Genomic DNA, 23,081 nt, shown 5'->3' with positions numbered 1-23,081 from the left:
TAATGGTAATGATACATAGAAAATCTTTAAGAAGATTTTTAAAGATTTATTTATTTCTTTAAAGAATTACTGAGAAAGAGGGAAAGATCTTCCTTCCACTGGCTTACTTCCCAAATATCCACAATAGCTGGGGCTGGGACAAGCCGAAGCCAGGAGCCTGGAATTCCATCCTGGCCTCCCATGTGCGTGTAGTGGCCCAAGCATTTGGGCCATCTTTTGGTGCTTTCCCAGTTGCATTAACAGGAAGATGGATCGGACGCAAAGTAGCTGGGACTTGAACTGGCACTTCAATATGGGATGCTAGTGTTCTAAGTGGCAGCCTAACTCATTGCATGGCCCCCTTAAATAAATTTAAATTCTACAGTGTCTGGTTAATACTTAAAGCAATGGTTATTGTGACTTCAGAACATTTACAATTGGGGGGATCTTATAGTAAAAAGACAAAATTTTATTTAATCCAGCATTTTCTCTTATCTGATTAATGTAAAGATTTGATGAAATAACCCCAATTTACCCTTTAAGGAGTAACAGAATGATTTAAATTTATCGAAAGTAGCACGTGACATAACTTCACTTTGTTTAGTAAAATAGTCTTAAGTTTAATAGTCAAATAATTTTATGTTAAATAATTAGAATTTCTTCCTTTATCCAACATTTTCTAAGCTCTGAGTGCACAAGGGTGAAAACACACAGTCTGGCGAAAACAAACTAATATTTTGGAGCTGTATGGGTCAGTTGGAATGGATGATTTCATAGAATAACTGCAAGTTGTTAAGGAAATACACAAAAAAGATATTTTTCCTAATTTGTTGCTCCTGGGAAAGTTTTCTAGCGATGATGTTTTCGCCAAATCTTTTAGTGTAAGAACTAGGAAAGAAAGTTAGGAGAAGCATCTCATGTGGAAATAACTGCATAAAAATAGCCATGCATTCTGGGGATCCAAAGTTCAAGATTACTTGAGCACAATGTATATACGTGTTAAATGGTTAATAATGACGCTACAGAGATGGTCAGTGGTCAGGTTATGGAGGTCAGTGTAACTTTATCCTAACATCTGAAAAACCTTTAATAATATGGAACTTTGTTGGAAAAGTGGTTTTGAGATCTGCTCCAGATCTACAAAGATAGAAACTCTGGTGAGGGGGCTCAGCTGTCTGTTTGGATAAGATGTTCCTGGTAACTGTGATGCTAAAGTTTGAGAACCAAAGCCTTTAAGGAAAGATGTTGAGGACTAAGACTGGATATGTAAGTGGGGATGGACAGAAGGGGACTACATGAGAAAGACTTGGAGGTGCCATTGTCAGTATTTGGTGGTGAATTGAATGAGAAGAATATAAATTGGTAAAATATGTCATGATCAACAAAAATCTAATTTATCTTAAGTTGGATATTGTAGAACCAGTTTTACTAAAGAACAGAATTGAAAACTGTATATAATCAATCAAATAAACCAAAATCTGTTATGCCATATTGCACAACTTGAGCGAATATGTAAATTGTCTATTCTGAAGCACAGTTCAGGGGACTCATAACAAATACTGTCTCTGTGGTGGCTCTTGGAGTCAGTCAATACAGTAACATTGGGGCATCAAGAGGTAGTCTTCAGAGTCTAAAGTGAAAAGTGACACATCATTAGATAACTAGAAGGATAAAGGTTGTCCTAAGACATTGATTATTGAAATTGAATAGTTCTTGTATAAAATAGTTTTGGATAGTAATGACTATAAGATAAATGATGATATTTAGCTAGTCAAAGATCCAAGTGGAACCACTGTATCAGATTACATCACATTAGTCAGTCTCATGTGCCTTTGGCTGGTGGTAGTAGACTAACAGGAAGGCAGAAAACAGGGTCTGACTAGCAAGTATGAAAATAGTGATGTGCCTTCTCAGACACCATTTGCTAGGGAAGCCTTTAGTAGCAGACCTATTTCTTATCTTGTCTTCCACCATTAATATTTAGTAAATTTTGTTGATTTTTCCTAGTAATATATTTTGACTATATGACTTCCTTCCCAGACTTAATGTCTCAAATTAATCCAGCTCTTTCCACTTTAATCTCAAATGATAGTGGTCTGCTTCATAAACAGAATAACTGATCTTCATTCTTTCAAATACTGTTGCCTGCTAGTTGAGGCTCCTCAGAAACTGATTCTTATTTAGGTGCCCAATTTATAACTATTATAACTAGCTGTAAGTTATTATAAATAGAATTTATTTAAAATCTATGTGCTCTTCCAGGGTATTTAATTTAATCCTTAAAACAAATCTCAAGACAAAAACAATATGATTTATACATGAGAACCAAAGTCTCAAAGAGGCAATATGACTTAATAAAATAAAGCCACGTCTAGAATTAAAACCACATATACATTACTCTAAGGTCTGCTAATTTATTTCCTATGCCCCATTGCATCCCACTTTATCTACCCCTCAGCTTCCCTGTTCACTTTTTGAATTATACATGCCAATCTATCAAATGTACTTTTTTCATAAAACATGATGCATATTTTAAGTCACATAGAATTTTTCATCATGTTCTTATCTTCTCTACTTATATGTCACTCACTGTCAAACTTTAGTGTTTGTTGAAATCACCTGAAGGCTTTATTAAAACTGCTGGTCCCCACCCCAAGAGTTTCTGACTCAGTGGCTTTAGGGTAAGTCCCCAGAATTTGCATTTCTTGCAAGTTCCTTGGTGATATCGATGATTTAATGAGGATACCATGCTTTGAGAACAGTTGCCCTATGTGTTTATCTAAATTCAACAACCTTAAAAGTTTAGTGCAAAATGGGTGACTTCCTATGTATCATTCTGTTACCACAACAACCTTCAGTAAGGGTTTTTGTTTTTGTTTTTTGTTTTTGGTTTTTTGGTTTTTTTTCCTATTAGTTGCTATATTTGATGTTAGACTTGTTCATTTCTTTTCCTCTTTCAATTGCCATAGGTGGGAAGTGTTGTGCAGTTCCACTGCAAAAAAGGACACCTTCTCCAAGGTTCTACTACTCGCACTTGCCTCCCTGACCTTACATGGAGTGGAATTCAGCCTGAATGCCTGCGTAAGTATGCTGAGTGATAGATTATTCTTATCATGGGAATGAATATGCCTTCTATCTGCCAGTTTTCCAGCTGTGAAAATATAGTTGTATCAATATACCAGATGTAAATTGATTTCTAGATTATTATGAAATATGTTATGCATGTAACTGGATTACTATTCCAAGGGGAAGCACTCTCAGAAGAAGTCATAAGGCATGAGACACAATTTTGTTCTTTCTAGAAAGCTTTCATAATTGGGTTTAGTTTGAATACCTGGTAATTTTGGGTGATGATTAGCTTTTAGATTCAGAGATCTGTATCTATCAATTTGAAGTACTCTAATAACTCTTACTTTTAAAAATCACTTATAAAAGAAGTCTGAGAATCTGGGGAAAACTAGAAACATCTATGAATAAAAATATTCTTAGACACAAAAATGCTTTCAGGGTCTCCTGACCCCTTAATTATTCCTGATCCTAAGTCGAGAACACTTTTTTTAGAAATTGATAAAAGTAAAGCTCAAGGTTACTAAATGGTATTTTCTAATATACAGTTAGAAACAAATTTCAAATGGTCAGCTATTTGTCTCTTCTTTCCCTCCAGTTTCCTCTCTTTGTCTCTTCCCCATCTTTTTTTTTTTTTTCAAAAAGATTTATTAATTCATTTTAGAGTCAGAGTTACACAGAGAAGGAGAGGCAGAGGCAGAGAGAGAGAGGTCTTCCATTGCTGGATTGGCTGCAATGGCTAGCGCTGCGCTGATCCAGAGTCAGGAGCCAGGAGCTTCTTCAGGGTCTCCCACATGGGTGCAAGGGCCCAAGGACTGGGGCCATCCTCCACTGCTTTCCCAGGCCATTCCAGAGAGCTGCATTGGAAGTGGAGCAGCCGGGACTCGAACTGGCACTCATATGGGATGCCGGCTCTGCAGATGGTGGCTTCACCGACTACGCCACAGCAGCAGCCCCTCTTCCCCATCTTTTTAAATTCTGTGTCTTCTGGAGGAAATTTGCATTAAACTATGTCTGAAATATATATTGTGATTTCTATCTCAACATTTTCTTGACATGACTATGGAATTTTAATGTCATTCTCTTTCTTAATATAGCCCACAGCTGTAAACAACCAGAAACTCCTGCTCATGCAAATGTAGTAGGAATGGACCTTCCGTCCCATGGGTATACACTAATCTATACTTGCCAGCCAGGCTTCTTCTTAGCAGGTGGAACAGAACATAGAGTGTGCAGATCTGATAACACCTGGACTGGAAAAGTCCCTATTTGTGAAGGTAAGTTTTCTCTTTAGAAACTTTTTGCACAGATTTTACCGTTAGGTGCTCCTCAGAGGCAAGAGATGGATTAGCTTTGAACCAGAAACTTTGTTGGCCAACTCCAATGAAGAGTTTGAGTAATGTGAAACCTCTGAATTCAGGAGCATGGAAATAATACTTAGATTTTTCTAGTAGCTTCCATTCCATACTGATATTATTCTTGCATTATTATTTCTTCAAGCTCACTTCTCCCAGATAGGTCAACTCATTTTCTAGGGCCATGATCACAAATTACCAAAGCTAGTTGGTTAAACACAACATTTTTTTTCCCTTTCCTTTCACAGTCCTGAAGACCAGGTGAAGGTATTGTCAGGAACTTACACCCTCTGTAAGCTCCAGGCAAGAATCGTTCCTTGCCTCTTCCCATCTTCTGGAAGCCCTGACAATATTGGTGTTCCTTGGTTCATAATCTCACTAACACTTCTGCCTCCATCTTCATAATGCCTTCTTTCATGTGTAGCTCTCTTTACATGCTCTCCTCTTCTTGAAAGATAAAAGTCACTGCATTTGAGGAGTAATTCTTCTCAAGATCTCTGACTAACTATATTTTCAAAAATTTATTTCCAAATAAGATGATATTCTGACATTCCAGGTGAACATAAAATTTGGGAGGTACAACATTTGACCCATTAGAGTATTAAAAAGTGCTACCGGCATTCCTGGTTTCAATCCCTTCTGCTAGAGTGGCCCTAATAGAAAGACTGTTCCCACATTTTGGTCAGAAAAGTAGTATTTAAGACTATGATTGCTGCGATTATGAACTGAGCTTATCCCCAGATCTTACTCAGATAGAGTTATTATTGTTACTCTGACTTGTTCTGGGTGAAGTGCTAGTTGCTCAGGACAGTTCCCAGTTGGACAAGATGTAATGAGTATACCATAGGAAAGGGTTATACCGCTAGAAGAAGGAGAAAGAAAAAAAAAAATTAAAATTCTTGATAAGGTCATCAATAACACCCTTTTCCTTATATTCAACAAAGTTTCTTTAGGTCTTCTAATTTATTAAAGATTTTTTTTATGAATTTAGAATACAGAATGAGCCAGGTTCTTCCTCCTGGTCTCCCATGGGGTGCAGGGCCCAAGCGCTTGGGCCATCCTCCACTGCACTCCCGGGCCACAGCAGAGAGCTGGCCTGGAAGAGGGGCAACCAGGACAGAATCCGGCGCCCCGACCGGGACTGGAACCTGGTGTGCCGGCGTTGCAAGGCGGAGGATTAGCCTATTGAGCCACGGCGCTGGCCTATTTTTCCTTTCTAAACCTGTGTTCATGATTGAAATCCTTACTGTATGATAACTTTTTACTATTTTCTTTCTTTGCTTGTCATCATTTGTTTCAACTCTCCTGTCTTATCTGCCCTTGCTAATCTAGAATATAATCTCAGTAACAACAGAACTTGTTCAAAATGTTTTACCTGCAATACTGTCTTCTTGATCAATGTCTTATACCAGTGCCTTAAATTTAAAAAGTGTTCAGTATATGTATTTGGAATGAATGAGTGCTTTGCTCCTTCCCAATTCTTATATCCATTTTCCATTTCCTTTATAAACGTATTATTTTCTACTCATAATTTTCTAAAGGCTCAGAACTTTTTCATTTGCTCATTTTGTTCGGTATCCTATCCAAGGAGATATCATTCAAGTCAATGGCTTCAATACTATCCTTTATGATGATTACTTATAGATTAATATTTCTGGCTCGTTTATCTTATCTTTTTTTTTAAGCTTCAGGTTTGTGGATGTTGTTGCTTACTTATCATCCTGGTTGAATTTCTCAAAGATGTTTCAGTATTCCATGCAAGCAAAACTAAAGTTGTAAATTTCTTTTCCCTATGTTCATCTACTTTTGGCATTACCTACCCCAGTGATAAATTATGTAATAATTCAAACGAAGAGTATAGTTATCACATTAGATATCTTCCTATCTAAATCCACCATGATTTGCATAGTTTTCTTATCAATGTATTTTCTTTTTACCTTCACTATTATAGTAATGTAACTCAGCATTATCTCTACTGGGATTAGGACAGTAGCCTTTTGCCTTCTCTGGCTATATCAATACTTGCTCCTTTCTAAATTGTGCATCCACTTTGGAATACTTCCTCTTAAAGCCTTTTACAGGCATTAGAGTGTTTTTAGAACACATGCCCTGCAAAGCATTGCATGTCATAACTACTGTAATTTTGCTATCCCTCACAGCACCCAAATGATTTGCTGGGTTTGGAATGCTTTGGATTTAGCTTAAAATGTTAAAGATTTTCACCTTTGAGGTTATCAAATTTCAGGTACACTATGAGCTGCTTTAACAAATTTTTGTTTTTAAAAAGAACCCTACCACAACACTTTTTGCCTTTGTCAACAGGCACATACCCTCTGCCTTCAGCTTCCATGTTGGAAACAACTGTTTTCCATGTGTTCCTACACCTCTAAAAAGAAACAGTATCCCAAGATGATAAGGCAGCACAAATCTGCCCCAAACTACTGCATGAAAATGGGGGTAATTGTTGGTGTTATTTGTTGAACAAGAGTGTTGAGTTGGGGATTGAGATGTCCTGGACAGCAAGGCATTTTAGAGAAAATCACATGATGTATCAGGGAATACAGTTGGCAATGTATCACATTGTGTGTGTGTGTGTGTGTGTGTTTCTAATTATATAAGTTTGTTAAACACTTCCATTTCTTTTCATAGCTGGTTCTAAAATATTGGTGAAAGATCCTAGACCTGCACTAGGAACACCCAGTCCAAAGTTAAGTGGTTAGTAATTTTATCTGTCTTTTTGGAAGTAATTGTTCCATTGTTTTCTTGGTATAATGACCATTTACTTGGGAAAATATGTTTATTATGGCAAAATTATGCACCTGACTCTCTTGAATTAGAAAATGTATATTATAAATATTCAATTTAAAGGATTGCAATTGCAACACCACAATGTTGATATTCTGAAATATTGTTTAGAATCATCTAAATATCCTTGTCTCTAAAAATGAATAAGAATAAGATTATTGAACAGTGAGCTTTATGAAAATGAAGTGTAAAGTGCTGTGTCTATAGTAAGGTCTTCATATATAAGAACTACTTTTTCACATTAATATTTTGTTTATGTGATATAAATGAAAAACTTAAAGTAAAACTAAGGGCTTAGCATCTAATCCTTAACTTGGAGACAGCTATAGCCCAGTTTTATTGGGCCAAGGATGGTGTTAGGATATAATTTTAGTTGGATTCTGAATTTTCAATGTGCATAATGTAAAAGTACAGTGCCCATAAATCTCTGAGACTTACATTTATTCAACACTTAGTAAAAACTTCCTGAATGACACTATGATAATAAAAGAGCATGTTAGCATAAGATATATTTTATTAGCAGTTACTTAGTGAGCTACTGGAGCCACAATTACCCTGTTTTATCTATGAAGTATCAATAGTGGAGGCAGGTAACAATTATCTAAATGCTTCACATTCATTGTCTTATTCAATTTATATATCCCACTATGTTAACAACATGTTAGTCATGCAGAAATTCAGGATTAGAGTTAAGTATTTATGCAAAATGACAGTTTATAATTTTTATAAAGGAGGGGCTTAAATACAAGCAACTTAACTCCAGTGACTACTGTCTAACCTTTCTGCTGTATTTTATCACATTTCACCTCTCTCCCATGAGAGTTAGATAATTCTGGTGACAATTCTTTTATTTCTAAAAATACCTTTAAAAATACCTGTAAAGCTGTTGAAATGATACAGTCTTGTTTTTCTTCAGCAGCTTCTATTATCACAATAACTGAACTCATAAGTAAGGGGGGCAAAGGTATAATCTCTCCTAAAAGTCTCCCGGGGCCTTTTTGCAAAGGTGGAGGTGGGCAGTGAACTATTTGCTCTTCTTCCCATGAATCTATTCCTGCTATTAAGAGAGGAGCAGGCTTCTTTGACAAATGCATGGATTGACTTGGTACAGTGAAATCATTTTATTTTTCTGATAATAGAAAATAATGTTATAGGGCACCAAATATAAGTGAAGTTTATATTTACATGAGTTATAAATATAAGCTTCATATCTTTAGGTGGCATCATCTGTTTCCCTATTATTGATGAAATATCAACAAACCTATGTTTTTACACTTTTAATTGTTTCTAAGTTATGACATACTCTAACTTGGAGAATTCATTTTATTACACACCTTCAGCATTACTGAGTATTTAGCAAAATACCATTATACAAGTAATATTTTAATATAATAGTTAATACTTTTACTTATAGAACACTATAAAATTAATGTGTGGTTTGTTTACAGTTCCTGATGATGTGTTTGCCCAAAATTACATATGGAAAGGCTCTTATAATTTCAAAGGAAGGAAACAACCCATGACTTTGACAGTTACTAGTTTCAATGCTTCCACTGGAAGAGTTAATGCAACATTAAGTAATAGCAACATGGAACTGCTACTTTCAGGTAAGACATTCAAAAACAATAACAACATTGTCTTCATTTCTATCATAAGTTCATCATTTTACTACTTAGTATTATACAGTTTGTTAACATTTGTTTTAAATGATATTGGTTATTCATTTGGAAACAAGACTTTTTGGTTTTTGGATAGATGAATGGATATTAATACACAAATATGAAACTCTGGTTTTGAAATTTCCTTCAAAAAATTGTTATATAGTTAAAGTTTGATGTCATAAAATAGAAAAGAAATTTTAAGTTAATTTTAATTCAACCAAATCTTTTTCTATTCTTATAAAATTAGAAACCAGGTCAGTGATTTCCAAAGTATTTGATAGCCACAAAATCATTGTTTAGGTGGACACTGAAAATTTAGAAAACAGAGAAATATTCATTTGATTGGCAATAGAAGACCCAGAGAATGCTCAACTTCATTGTTTCTATTTCTACTATCTAGTACATATGTACCTCTTTATCTTTGATTTCTGTTCTTCCTCATATTCAGATGTTTTCTCCAATCCATCTCCTCAGGTAGTACTTCCCATGCCCTTATCTAAAATAACCTCCATATAATAAGCACTTAGTCAGACACACTCAATCTATATCCAAAGGGTAAGACAGGGTTAGCCATTTTAGATGATTTCTTTTCACAATTGGAAATTATATCATATTATTTATACTTACTCCAACAACCTAAGCTCTAAGAAGGAAGCTTTTTACCTTCCAATTCATTAATATATCCCCAGAGGCTAGACAAACTTCTGGGACAAAATAGACTTTAATAAATATTGTCAGATTATTGAATTTGAATTATTTTTTCTAATTTATAAAAAATTGAGCACTCTAATATTTTAGTGTGCAAATAAGAAATATATATTATAACCTTCTTGGTCATAAATCACTATTGACAATATATATTTGTTAATAAATGAAATGGGATATACAATTATTTTCTATTGATCTTGTAAATATTAGATGATGTTTTGAATTTTTACATGTTATTGAATGGTCTGTATTAAACTAAAAATATACATACTAGAATTCAATGTGTATTACAGTTTAAAAATACACACAAGATGCAAAGAAGCTTTATATGAATAAGAGTAGTAAATCAAAATCAAATTTTGTCTAGTGATTATTTAGTATCAAAGTGTAAGCAAAATTGTTGCTTTATTCTTTATAAGAGTTAAGAAAGCAAATATATATATATAATTAATCAAATATAGAAGGACTTCAAATTAAGCTCATGAAAATACAGAAAAAGCATGAATAATTAGATTAATTTAATTTTTTTCACTTACTGTTAATATAAAAATTATAATAATTTCCAGTGTTGTTAGTTATGATTAATCTCATGCCCTCTCCCATTGATTATAATTTATATTGGGTCAAGATCTGTATCTTATTTCGTATCCCCAACATATTATTATAACGTGTTTTATTACATTATTGACTGATTAAACGAATCAGAGAATGCAACTAAATTTCAACAGTTAATTCCAAAATTTTACACTCAAAACTATGTTGCCTACTATCCTCCTACACATTTATACTCCTCTCATTCTTACTCTTAGACTACTTAAAAAAAACATTGTATATATTTTTACTTCTACCTTTTATGTCATAACCTGTATTTACCTCTTGAACTAAAAATCTTAATCGATTTTCAAAACCCAGTTTAAATGGTTTTTATAAGTATTTGCTGATCAGTCCATTTGTGAAATAATCCCTCTTTCTTCTGGCCTTTTATTTATTATATTATTACACATATTTTAGTTAGTTTTGTACCTTCTTTTATACCTCCTACCTGGAAATTTTTAAAAAATAAGAACAAGCAATATTCATATTTCTGGCTCCAGTATTACCTAAACTACTCTATTTCACAGAGCAGGGACCCAATTCTTTTGATATGTATACTTGATGATTTTATTTATTTATTTTTGAAGATTTATTTATTTGAAAGGCAGAGTGTTTGGGAGAGTCAGAGAGAAAGAGAAAAAGAGAAAGAGAGAGAAAAAGAGAAAGAGAGAAAGAGAAAAAAAGAAAGAGAGAGAGAGAGAGAGAATCATCCATCCACTCTTCACTCCCCAAATAACTGCAACAGCCAAGTCTAAGAAAAGCCAAAGCCAGGATCCAGGAACTCCATCGTAGTCTCCCATGTGGCAAGCAGGGTCCAAGTACTTGGACTATTTTCCATTGCCTTCCCAAGAACATTGGCAGGAAGCTGGATCAGAAGCAGAACAGCCAGCACTTCAGTCAGCACTCAGATAATGGATGATGGCATTGCAACCAGAAGCTTAACACAGTGCACCACAACACTGCCCCTACTTGTCTTTGGAATGTGATTTGGGCAGATATTTGACATAGTGGTTAATATGCGTCTTAAGATGCTTGCATCCCATATCAGAGTGGCTGGGTCCTCAGTTCTGGTTTCACTCCCAATTCCAGCTAATGTACACCCAGAGAGGCAACAAGTGATGGCATAAGTACTTAGGTCACTGCTACCCACATAAGAGACCAGCATGGAGTTCCAGATTCATAACCCTCACTGTCTCGGGATCTGCTCTTTAAGGCATTTGGAAATGAACCAGTGGACAGAGTGTCTGTCTGTCTCTGTGTTTTTTTCTCTCTCTGTTATTCAGCTTTCAAATAAATAAAAATATTTTTATGAAAAAAAGAAAATTATTTGTGAAATCGGAAAATGATATTATTAGGAGTAATAGGAATTAATTTTAATGCCCTGGTAATTTGAGACCCTTAGATGAGATTTAAGTTGAAAATTTCAGTTGAAAGAGATATCAATAGATAGTGCTAGATTTGTCAAAATTATTGTGGGTATAAAGTCAGCCTTGACTTGGGCCTGGTTTTATTTCTTTTCCTATTACATATCATACATTATGTGCCTAAGGAGTTATAGATAATAAAATTACAGCCTAACTATTTACAAAATTAAGTAGACTAAAATGTCCTTGTATTTTACAGGGGTATATAAAAGTCAAGAAGCTCGCCTAATGTTGCACATATATCTTATTAAAGTACCAGCTCATGCTTCTGTGAAGAAAATGAAGGAGGAAAATTGGGCCATGGATGGCTTTGTAAGTATGCTTCTTCAAAAGCATGCTGGTGATTCAATGACAAATTTGTATTTTTTTTTTTCAGAAAAAGGGTATTTCAAAAATTTAGCTAATTATGAATATAACACATAGTAGTATATGTAAATATGTAGAATCCTAAAGGATTATTGGATTCTGGTGTGTCTTGTTAATTTTGAGAGTATGTGCATGTGCATGTATTTATGTGAGTATAGGTTTTCATAGAATTATTCAGTGGCTTAATAAACTTTTTTCAATCTATAGTAAACATTAAGAGAAATAAATCTGGATAAAGTATAACTCAGTCTTTGTCTGAAAGCACCATGTTAGGTATATGAAACATACCTAAAATGCATCAGGAAATTATGTTCATTAAAATCAAAGCAGAAGTTCATAATATTTTATAAATTTGTCTTTGAGGAAGAACTTACATGAATTACTTCCTATGGAGAAACAGTTGCTATAGCTTCACCAAGGAATCATGCTTTCTCCTATCCATTCATTCATGAAATAGGGTTTCTAAATTGACAGTTGGAAGCAAGAAATCTTATATTAACAACTCAGTGGGATTTGCTGATGACTTAACATGAGAAATCAGACCATATCCTCTCAAAATACCAAGCCTTTTTATATAAGGAAAACTTAATGGGAAGGAATCAGTTGTCATAGTGTCACTATTTGTGGAGTTAGGAACTAACTCAAGTTAGTTACTAATGTACTTGGATTACTTAATTGTATTATATTATCTACAAAAAAGCAAAATTAACCTACTCATTAAAATATTATAGTTTGAGCAATTGTCTCTAGAATTATTTCATTTTTTTTTTTTTAATTTTTGACAGGCAGAGTGGACAGTGAGAGAGACAGAGAGAAAGGTCTTCCTTTGCCGTTGGTTCACCCTCCAATGGCCGCGCGGCCGGCACGCTGCGGCCTGAGCACCGCGCTGATCCGATGGCAGGAGCCAGGAGCCAGGTGCTTTTCCTGGTCTCCCATGGGGTGCAGGGCCCAAGCACCTGGGCCATCCTCCACTGCACTCCCTGGCCATAGCAGAGAGCTGGCCTGGAAGAGGGGCAACCGGGACAGAATCCGGCGCCCCAACCGGGACTAGAACCCGGTGTGCCGGCGCCGCAAGGTGGAGGATTAGCCTATTGAGCCACGGCCCCGGCCTAGAATTATTTCATTTTTAAAATGGCCATACTCATGCTGGTTCAAGTCTCTGCTGCTCCAATTCCAGTCCAGCTCCCTGCTGGTGCACCTGGGAAAGCAGTGGAAGATGGCCCAAGTCCATGTGCCCCTGCACCCACATGGGAAACCCAGAAGAGGCTCCTGGCTCTTTGCTTTGGCCTGGCCCATCCCTGGCTGTTGCAGCCATTTAGGGAGTGAATCAGCAGATGGAAGATTCTCTCTCTCTCTCTTTCTGTAACTTCAAATAAATAAAATAAATCTTTAAATGTAAAATAAAATGGCCATGCTCAGAATATGATGTCTGCTAATAATCATGTGGTCTTTTGTGACTGGTTTCTTTCACTTAATAGAATGGTAAACATGCCACTTAAAGCCTAGACTTACAATTGACCTATTGACAATCCTACCCACATCACCATGGCCAAAGAGAACCAAGCTAGACTCAATGAGATAGGAAGTATCTTCTTAAAGAGGTTGGTAAGAGCCAGCAGACGGAAGGCATATATGAGGAATACTAATCTAACCTAAAGAAACAATATGATTATATTTTAATTTTAATTGACCATTTCCCTCACTCTATTTAATCAGTCATTGACCTTTATTGACAATAGGTTTCTTAGTATATAAGAATTCTCTATGTCTATATAATCATAATTATATCCAATCCCTTGCTTTCCAATATCACAAGTATTTAAAATTAGAAATTTTTTCTTGTACTTTTAGTAATGGAAAATTTGGACACTGTGCTGTTTTTTCGCATAGGAGAGAGTCATATAAGCAAAGAGTTCTGGATAATATTTATTTCAAAAAGAAACTGGGTATTTATTAAGACTGTGAAAATATAGCTGTGGCCAGTCTTCAGATTTAATAGGACTTTCAAATATGTTTAGGTTTCGGCCGAGCCTGATGGAGCTACTTATGTATTTCAAGGCTTTATTCAAGGGAAAGATTATGGGCAATTTGGACTACAAAGGCTGGGTAATGTATTCATTTTGGTTTTTGTGTAGGTCCTCTATTACCTTAGATTTCATAAGAAAGTACAGTGTATTCTGTACATTAGGTACACTTACTACATTTTGAATTCTTCATTGTCAGGACTATATATTGATATATTTCATGGCTATTTAAAATAATTATATTCTTTAATATATTTGTTCTCTATGTACTAACTCTGAAATATATCATTTTTTTCGAATTTCTAATAAACATGACAAGTTGTCTTGCCCTTAAGCAAGTAAAAATGAGAAAAATGAGATAGATAAAAAGAAAATATTATACTGTAAATTATTTTATCTCAGGAGAACTGTAATACTTTCCTTTCACTTTGAGTATTATTACAGTTTTCTTACTCTTTTCAAAATGTAATGCCACTAACAAATTCAAAGGGTCTTGAAACAGAAATAACTGAGGAATGGGGCATTTATTGTGGCTTGATAGTCTTCAAATATGTAAATTTTCTGCATTGGAAACATAGAATTTTTCATTTTTGCTTCTAGCTCTTCTCATATGTGCATAAATATTTAATGATGTTAGGGGAAGGTATTTATAAATATAACTATTGGTATATAATTTTCCTAAGTTATACTCTTCTATTATGTCATGCTAGCCTGGAAATTCAAGCTGTAAAATGTACTATGTGGTATTATTTTAAAAATGATTACTTTGAACATTATCATAAATAAATGGAATCACTGGAAAAAATAATACATAACTAAGTTACTATTTTTTTAAACCTGGACAAAGATATACATTAATTAGATATAAATTTACCAAAATTGGAAATGTGCCTTCTCTAAATGAGGAATAAGATGACATTTCACATAACGTCCTGCCTAATATTGTTAGTTTTAAAAACAGGATAAAACACACATTAACATGGTATAGTAGCACTGTTGTGTATTTTAATGCAGAATATTTTCATATAATATTCTCCAAAGTGTCTCAAACGCTGCATGTTAAAAGAGAGCCTATAGAAAAGGAGATATTATTTTCTGAAAAAAGCAGTCACCTAGTTATTTCCTGTTCCCCATTCCAAGACATTGACAAACCTGATTTTTTTCAATTCCTACTTCCATTAAAAGTCTATAGCCATTTGCTTAGAATCTTATACTATCTTACCCCTTTTTCATCCAGACATATTCTGTTAATTTTTATTATGAAATATTCCCCGTCTATCTTTTCATCCTCTTTGTAATGTTCTACATCAAATTTAACCTCCTTTCATATCGGAGTTGTTGCTAAAACCTTCTTGCTGTATCAGCTGCTGATTTGCACTCCCTCAAGTCCGTTCTACCCTAGCTGCTTTCTAAACCTCTTATCTTATCACTAGGCCATTTATTTCCAAACACCCTTACTGAGGTGAGTAGTCCTTTGAGATCTTCAGATATTTATTTCCTCCAGAATCCAGCTATGGTCTATGAGTTTAGCCTCCTCCTCCACTTCAGTGCTTGTCACCTCCTCCAGACAACCACTCAGCTTCCCGTTTCTAGGCTTATGAAATCTCAGGTCTATCTCCATTTGTTGTTCTACTGTTTTCTACCAGAACATACTCTTATGTATGCAGATGGAATTATTCCTCCCTTTTCTAAAGCACATGATGCATTAATCCACATTTACTGTCTACACTGGGTATCTGCAAGTCTTCCTACTATTGTGTAAACTCACGAGTTCAGGGACACTGCTTATTTTAGCTCATATCCTTTCCTGGAAAAATATCTCTCACAGCAAAATCATTGTACAAAACTGTGTGGAAATTAGTTGTAGTTTCATGAGTTATTTTTATTGATTATGTAAATTTCTAAATAGGTATCTTGAGAGTGGAAGAAATCAATGTACAAGTAGAAATCAAATATAAAATAGAGATGATTTTATATTAATCACTTTTTTTTTTTTATTTTGTAGGACTCAATGTGTCAGAAGGCTCAAATTCTTCAAATCAACCTCATGGTACAAACAGTAGTTCTGTGGCCATTGCTATCCTTGTGCCTTTTTTTGCACTTATATTTGCAGGATTTGGATTTTATCTTTATAAACAAAGGTAAGTTTGTTGATCTTTAACTACAAATGGTTTCAAAACCTGTATTTCATATTTCTACTGCAGTGGTTCAAATTCTAATTTCCATCTTTCTTCTGGGTTTTTAAAAGCTTGGTTTGCCAACTTTGGCCATAGTGTTGAAACCCTAATTTCACCTGCCCACACAAGCAGTACCACATATATATTACAGAAATTGCTTTGTTAAATTGCACTGGCATTCAACCTAAACCTTCCGACTTTTCCCTGATTGTTTCCTGGTGGAGAACTAATTATACAAACTATTTAATATTATTTCTTGTGTGAAAAGTACATCCAAAGGCTTTGAATGAGGCCAACTGTAATCTGTTCAGTGTCTCAAGCCCAGAAAGATGAATTAGTCCTTGAAAGAAATGACATTGAACTTGTTTCAAATTCAGCTACTTTGATTCAGCAGGCAGCAGTTAAAAATCAGGATATCAGAAAATTTTTGATGGTATCTATGTCTCTGAAATAGAAACAGTTCAGCAGGCTGATGTTTAAGGCCTGCTAGTTGCTTGGCTACAGAAACAAGAACCCGGCTTGTGTCTTGTGGTATTTTAATAAAGCAATAAAAGATCTATTGATTTGAAAAAAAAATGAGACTTTAGAGGTATAAGATCTTCATTAAGATTTAAATTGGAAAGATGAAATCTACTGACAGATTTATTTAGAGAACTAACAAAAGGCTTGTGTCTAGACCTCTTAACTCCCACAACAATACTGACTATAAGAAGACCTTCAGTAGCATCCTTCAACCCTCTCATCATCTTTTGATTTTGAAGATTTTGCAGTTAATATGTTATATCTGTGTTAAATGTAGCTTATGATTGTACATAATTATCAGTAAGTCCTGCTCAATATCTGGGTGACAGGCTTTACTATGCAATTCTCCACCATTTGGACAATTCTTTGACATGAAAAAAAATACACAGGTAGTCAGATGATTACATGAATATTAGCTAAATGTGTTTTTTCCAAAACTGATGTTTTTATTGTCAGTATAATATCTAAAAATGATTTACTTAATATCATATATATTTTTAAAGATTTATTTATTTATTTATTTGAGAGGAAGAGTTATAGACAGAGAGAATTCTTGTACATTTTTGTGATTTTTATCTAATTATAAGGAAATAATGTTGTATTGATATAAAAAATGGAAAAATGTGATCCAGTTGTGTTTATGTTATAGTAGAAGATGTTCCTGGTTAAGAACAAGTTAGCAGAAACCTATGATAGCTTTCTAAAAACTTCATTTCCATGGAAATCACCTATAGGTGCCCTAGTGATAGTAAAATAGCATAATATGACAAATGTAAATTGTGGTGAACTTAATTGAAATCTGTAGTATGTGATGTAAAGCAAGGAGTTAAGAAATAACTTTATTTAAAGATACTTCTTTTTGGAATTGGGATCCAGAAACAAGTAGAGGCGAGTCTGCCTTTGTAATATTACCGATGTCTGCAGAACATGCAATGAGATGAGGGAAAGAGAAATGAGAGGCTTTTGTATATACTTACTCTAATGCGTAGTATCCCCCTCTTGTAAGTTCATGACTGGCTCCTTCTTGTCCCTCGGATATCAGATTAAATGTTACCTCTTCACAGATGCTTTTCCTTATAACCCCTCGTAAAAGGCTTGTCATATAAACCATTTTCCTTTTCATCATAGCAATTCTCATTACCTACTGTTTTTATCATTTTACCTATAATTTCTTCACTGTTTTCTATCCCTACAATGAGAGCTCCATTAGAGCATTGATTTTGAATACTTTTTAAAGAATTAATATATTGAATGAGTAGGATGGTGCTGCCATAGAATACAAGCTCAGTAAATATTTGATGAGTAAATAAATAGTAATAATATTTAAATTCATAAGTATCATCATAATTTATTTATTATATAAATGACAAGTCATAATAGTAAATTATTATGGAATAAGAAAATCCATAATTATCATATTATCATTTATTTATATTACTCATATTACTGCTATATGTAAATGTGTATTATATTAAAAAATTAAAGTCACTCAAGATTTAAAAGTCACAAGTGAATTTTTCATGTTTTTTGTTATGTTTATCAGTTAATACTTTTATGATGTGCACAAAAGTGATAACTGGAATATATTATGTTTGAGTCCCACTCTGCTGTTTCTAAAAGAAAGTTAACACAGAACTAATTAATGTTCTCCTCAACAGGACTGCACCCAAAACACAGTACACAGGATGTTCAGTTCATGAAAATAACAATGGCCAAGCAGCTTTTGAAAACCCCATGTATGACACCAATGCGAAATCGGTGGAAGGGAAGGCCGTGCGATTTGATCCCAACTTGAACACAGTTTGCACAATGGTATAACATGGCAAATCTTTGCCTCCTTCAGAAGCTTGGGAATTGACACACAAAACAGTGCACATTTAGTTCACTGCTAAACAAATTAAAGCACACTTTTCAGGACTTGCTGGGTCACCTTTTCCTGAGGAATGATAGAGAAGAGTGTTTTTTCATAAACTGGACCATAATCCTTCTTCATGTTTACCATGGAGAGTTTTGCAGAAATTCGGCTGCACTCTGAGAGTGCTTACTCACAGTTTATTTGCTTTTTTTAAAAAGGAGATTATTCTAAAACATAAACTTATTTGCATATATTGGAGGAGCATCCACTATCAGTATTTCTGTGCTTTATAAACTATATTAGAGGAACTGGGTTTAAAAAAAAAGATATAGGGTAGAAAATAAGAGCTATACTTACAAAAGTCAATAGATCACTGACTTTAACTGTCATGAGCTATATCATGCACATAAGTCTGCATTTCATTTCACACTACTGCCTATCCACTCGTTAATGGAAGCATTCTTTCTCTATTTTCATTTTTATTTAAGATTGAGTCATGCCTTTAAATGTTTATGAGTAATTTATGCCACAGAAAAGATAAGACCGCCCACTCTATTTTTGTCCTTGTGTATCAGATTTCTATTCTTCTTTTAGATGGGTTGCCATAGACTAAAAATGTCAAGGTCATTGTGTTACCCTCTCAGTTTCTCCACTTCGGAGTAACCAGTTTTATTCAGTGAGCCACAGGGTAGTGTTAATTCCTTGCTTTGATGTTTTGTCATCCACAAACCATTTTGGCTGGCAAAAATTATCTGTAAGGATGACTTTGCAGTCACATGAAACACCACACTTATTACCATCCTTGTAATGTTTTTGAAAGAATCAAATAAGACCTATTGGTAATCTATTGTATTCAGTTTATGATATATCTACATTTCCTTCCAGGTGAGCCTCCATATTTAACACTGCTTTTGACGTTGTTTAACTTCACATATCAATGAGTTAGAAATATATTTTGATCCAGTTCCCTAACATGAATGAAAAAAAAAATCTTTCAAACCACCCACATAAATTTGTTTCTAAACGTTGTGAATTTATCTTGTTTTCATATCTATATTTACATTTTTAAAAGGGAAGTTTCAGATACAGCGGTTTCTTTCATTGTCAGATTAAGATACTCTTGTAGATTACTGGTGGCTCATTTACAACTGTATCATACAGCATTGCCAGCAATTTTATTTACTAGGTCACTGTCTTCCTTTAAGAGCATGTTTTATTTCATTGAATAAAAGTCTGTACCCAGTGTGAACTCTGTTGTTGTCCCTTTCAAATGTGGATAACTCTGTGAACAGTCTCTACTTTTCGTGTCATGAGACAGAGTGCCTAAGAGAAACCATTGCACCCAGGAGCACTGCTTGGATCTATCTCTCTACAACACTTAGCGAATTTCTTGTAAACCACTTTGAGATACATTGTTTTGGAAATTCATACAATTTTCTCAACATTGTACTCTACAGACAGGATGCGGTTTTAAATTTTATGCCATCAGTTATTTATTCTTGTTTATTCAAATGACTGCAATAAAAATGATTCATTCACTAATGATAAGATTAATACATTTAAGATCTTGTTTAAACAATGTTTCTTCTGCAACTGGCTACTCCTCTTATATTAATGCATACACTTTTGTAAAGAAGTATATTTTTATGAAAAAACTTTGTAAAAGTATGATGTAAATTTTCAGTGCAATGTAAACAATAAAAATGGATAATTGCTTTTGTAAAATGTGTATTCTTTTAAAAATTATCTGCTCTTTTAGCACTGGTTAGTAAAAGGAATGAACACCTGCAATTATTTTATGTTTTTATAAGTTAAAAAACTAATATTATATTGTTATAAAATATGAAATATGGGTATTTTTCTTCTGTATAATCCATGGTTCCCCAAGGTGACATTTACTTAGGTAAATAGATTTCTTGTAAATATAATAGTACCGTGAGAACCTCATCTTAGAGCTTACTTAAAATATAAGCATTTTAACATTACTAGAAAAATTTAGTTACCACTAGTGATTTCTATTATCCCTGCAGTGTATTTTCATAGAGACATTTATGTTCACCATGATTCAAAAATATGAACTCAGTAAACTTTTAAAGAACTCCATCAAACTGATTCTCAAAAACAAATTATTTTTGCCAAGATATACCATTTACATAAATAAATGGATTATTTAAACATTTCTAGAAAGTTATTAAGTTTCTATAAAGTTTAAATCACAATTTTCTTAAGTTCAATATTATTTACGAGTATTTTTCACAAAATGCCATGTCTTTCTATTATAGAACCTCAAGTTGTAGCCACTATAGTTTATCTCTATTTATAATACTTTCATTTTATAAATGAATGCTACATGATGTAATTGTACTACTTTTGTTAACTTTTTATTTCCACCTTTTACTCATTTCATGTCTTGGATATTTCATTTTGTTTTTGTTTTTTGTTTTTGTTTTTATTTCTATTATTCTCCATGATTTCTTTCTCATTTTCCGTTTTATTCTTTCACTTTTCTCTTTTTTCTCTTTTCTGAATATTCTCACCTTCTTTTACATGTCTTCTGCTTTTTAGCACCTTATTCATCCTTTTTCTGTTTTTCTTCACCATTTATATCCTTATTTGCAAAACTAATCAGCAATTTTAGTGGAATCCTTATTGCACTTCTCAGATACTAAAGCACATTAAAGATGTAGCTTGCACCCAGAATCTATTGCTACTGGTAAATGATGAGTGATTATGAAATAAACCCAAAAGCAAGATTTATGTTACTGGTCCTTTTCACTTACAAGTGAAAAAAACAATAATACAACTATGACTAAACATCAATGAAATAATTGGATGATACTATTTTTAATAACAATACAGTGTCAAAAGTATTAGCTTGTGAATATAAATTTTAAGGTAGGCATAGTTGATGTAAATTTAACAAATCTTTTCTATACAATTGTGGGAGACCATGAAGCTGAAAAATAGAATATTTGTTTTAAATTGGGCTGAAAGAAACATCAGTTTGCTACTTTTTTAAGGATAACTTTGGAGATGAGGGAGTGTTGATATGAGAAGATAAGTATGTTGTCAATTCCGAGAAAAATGTTTCTGTCATGTGCTTCGTGTTCATAAGTAATTCATGAGTATATTTAGAAGTTTCAGGGAGTAGAAATGGCCAATGGACATTAGGTTTCATTCTTCAGTATACCAAGCAATGCAACTAGTGAACACCTGCCAGAAACTTCCCCAGCTTTTAATAAGTCCCTATGTGTAGTAATTTTATTAGTCTTAGTCTTGAAAAATGAAATGTATTCCATGCAAATTCTTAGATATAATTTGGACTGAAAAATGCAAAATAAGAAATCTATATTTAAACTTTCATAAGATTGAAATATTGCTTGTTACTATTTGTGAACATATGAAAACAGGGATAGACCAGCATGTTTTAGACGGACCAATGTGATATAAAGATTTAGACAAAAATATAGAGCCATATACATGCTGTGAATTAAATGGAGCTCTAAGACCTCGTTCTCAGCACATGTTTTCCTCATACACTTAAGATTCTGAATCTCCAGGAGGAACTAATTAGAGTGAGATGTGTTGTATGGAGAATATCATATGATGCTGCTATAATCCCAATAAGCAAAGTACCTCTTAGCCATTACAGAGAGTCAGTAGAAGAAACCAGAACTTCTTTGAAGGCTATAACCCTATAACCTCTTTCTCAGAATGTTGTTTTCAAATTTTTAAAATGAAACACAAATAAAATCCATCATAATAAAATGTTTAAATATTCTAATATATATATTTTAGTATCCAGGTATGTACATTGATACACACACACATACACAATGTTTTTGTACTTAAACATTAAGCACTGGGACTAACAATTTCCAACATTTTGAAAAGTAATGATAATGGCAATATTTTTAAATATTCATAGCATATCACATGTCATAGATGTATGTGGTTTTTATTGACGAAAAAATCAGGGTTTTTTTTGGTATCTTTATTCTTGAAGTAAAAATTATACTTTAATTAGAAGATCAGTGAAGCAAGTAAATGTGTAATTTATTTTCCATCCAAATGTACTAACTCTTTGAATTCTATCTGCATACCTGTTTAAGAATCCAGCCTTATAGGCTGGAATTTACAGTTAATGTGTTGTGAAGGGGAAGCCAAGAAAAGTGTGATCTCTTTTGCTACTGGATACCAAAATGGAGTTCTTAATTACGATCCTGGTTGCCAGATACAAACATGAAGTCAGTAAACTCTTAAGAATAAATCCCTAGTGGGAAGAACTAGGTATAAATAGTATATTGTCATTGACCAATTAATTTGCTAACACAACAAATATTTTCTAACATTAAAAATGTGTGCTATTCTACCTTGAAGTATAATGGATATTGGAAGATTAGAGATATAAAAAAAGTCCTGAAATAACCTAAAGTCCTGTCAAGCTATTAAACATTTTATTAAAGTATATCTAGGAAGCTATCACACAATGAGTTCATGTGATGTCTTTTTAGCTCTATCTGTGCTTTCATTTTTATACCATTT

The 23,081-nt window shown here is 33.7% G+C and overlaps 1 protein-coding gene across 10 annotated transcripts in view; it reads left to right on the top strand.

The window, feature by feature from the left end:
• The window catches only part of CSMD3 (CUB and Sushi multiple domains 3), a 1,302,111-nt gene extending 1,281,850 nt beyond the window's left edge, over positions 1–20,261 (top strand). For all 10 annotated transcript variants that reach the window (XM_051844773.2, XM_051844775.2, XM_051844772.2 and 7 more), the window contains 8 exons: positions 2,949–3,060; positions 4,143–4,322; positions 7,050–7,115; positions 8,654–8,812; positions 11,792–11,904; positions 13,977–14,064; positions 15,988–16,123; positions 18,340–20,261. In XM_051844773.2, the coding sequence (XP_051700733.2) occupies positions 2,949–3,060; positions 4,143–4,322; positions 7,050–7,115; positions 8,654–8,812; positions 11,792–11,904; positions 13,977–14,064; positions 15,988–16,123; positions 18,340–18,499 (1,014 nt within the window). In that variant the 3' untranslated portion in view covers positions 18,500–20,261. The remainder of the gene's footprint in view (positions 1–2,948; positions 3,061–4,142; positions 4,323–7,049; positions 7,116–8,653; positions 8,813–11,791; positions 11,905–13,976; positions 14,065–15,987; positions 16,124–18,339) is intronic.
• The last annotated feature ends 2,820 nt before the right edge of the window (positions 20,262–23,081 follow it).

The sequence above is a fragment of the Oryctolagus cuniculus genome, chromosome 6 (assembly GCF_964237555.1).
Source record: "Oryctolagus cuniculus chromosome 6, mOryCun1.1, whole genome shotgun sequence".
NCBI classification, from domain to species: Eukaryota; Metazoa; Chordata; class Mammalia; order Lagomorpha; family Leporidae; genus Oryctolagus; species Oryctolagus cuniculus.
The sequence above is the reverse complement of the archived record's forward strand: the minus strand, read 5'-3'. Positions and strand labels throughout refer to the sequence as shown.